Genomic DNA, 1379 nt, shown 5'->3' with positions numbered 1-1379 from the left:
TAACAACATATAATCTCGCATTCATGGTTTATCGCCGCAATGATGCAATTATAAAAATGAATTATTTAAATTACAGAACTAAGGTGCTAAAAAACCTAATACCGATATAAATAAGACACGTATTACAATTAACTATGTTTCATTTTATTGTATTATTTCATATCCTTACAGAAAAATTGTATTATGTATTATTTATTATGTACTGTGATTATAATTTTTATGGATGGAATAAACAAACTAAATTTACATAAGCTAACTTCAATACATTTTTTTAGTACAGGTTGTTGAAACAATCTATCAGAAAGAATTACGCATATACGTTATATAAACACTTATTTTACTACTTTTCACAGCATGCATAAAATGTTTAAAGATGAAGAAACGAGGCCAAACGAATCAATATGAGATTGCCAAGAATAGGGAACAAAGATCAAAAGATCGAACGAGATAAATATTGAGACGGTAAGGAATAGCACATCATTATCAAAGTACGACAGTCAAGCAAACATCTGACATTTCTTGTTACTGTTTCGCAAAGAAAATTACCATTAATCAAACTTATTTGCACTGTTATCATATAATTTGACGAACAGTTATTAGTAGAAATTAGTTTCCATCAAGGCAGGTAATGAAAAATGTAGCTTGAAATGAAAAATGTAACTTGGTAAACAAATGTTTATCTGAGGAATTTATTGAGTTTGATCAGTCTTGTGGCAGTGAAGTGCAAGTGAAATTTGATAAAAAATACGAGTTTTAAATGATGTCTCCAATAAAGTGCATTACTATCGAAGAAGAACTGAAGAAAAATCCAGAACTAAAATTATCGGACATGCAGATTCTGAGGGAATGGTGCAAAGNTCTGACGAAATGGTGCAAAGAACAACCACATCTGCCGAAAATCCAGGACGTGAAGCTCGCCATATTTATACATAACACTTACTATCACATAGAGTCGACGAAGAAAATGGTTGAAAATTATTACACTTGTAGAACTCATATGCCGGAATTATTTTCCAATAGAGACATACTGAAAGAGAAACGATTACGAGATGCTTTCAAAACCGTGTAAGCATAATATTTTTTTATATTAATCGCTGAACAACTTGAATATATACATATTAGTTTTACTACGTATTTAAACACATTACATAGCCTCGTCATAAATTCTATCAAACAAATTTCAATAATTCTTGTTTTGAGAAATTAGAATGGAGGTTAGTTGCACATCAGTTATTTTGCAGTTATGTCAGGACACACAAAATATTAAAAATTTTGTAGAATTATTATGCATTATTTAAAACAGGAAAATATGCTCATAAAAATTTTGGCGCATTAAAAACAATTGGTATAAACGAACGTTTTGCATATTATACTATTCG

The 1379-nt window shown here is 29.7% G+C and overlaps 1 protein-coding gene across 1 annotated transcript; it reads left to right on the top strand.

Moving 5' to 3' along the window:
- The first annotated feature begins 271 nt into the window (after positions 1 to 271).
- Positions 272 to 1367, top strand: LOC106750584 (alpha-tocopherol transfer protein-like). The gene has a single exon (XM_014631029.1). The coding sequence runs from the start codon at positions 758 to 760 to the stop codon at positions 1067 to 1069; it is 312 nt and encodes a 103-aa protein (XP_014486515.1). The 5' UTR covers positions 272 to 757; the 3' UTR covers positions 1070 to 1367.
- The last annotated feature ends 12 nt before the right edge of the window (positions 1368 to 1379 follow it).

This window comes from Dinoponera quadriceps, unplaced genomic scaffold (genome assembly GCF_001313825.1).
Source record: "Dinoponera quadriceps isolate SergipeBrazil2010 unplaced genomic scaffold, ASM131382v1 scaffold6063, whole genome shotgun sequence".
Lineage (NCBI taxonomy): Eukaryota > Metazoa > Arthropoda > Insecta > Hymenoptera > Formicidae > Dinoponera > Dinoponera quadriceps.
The sequence above is the reverse complement of the archived record's forward strand: the minus strand, read 5'-3'. Positions and strand labels throughout refer to the sequence as shown.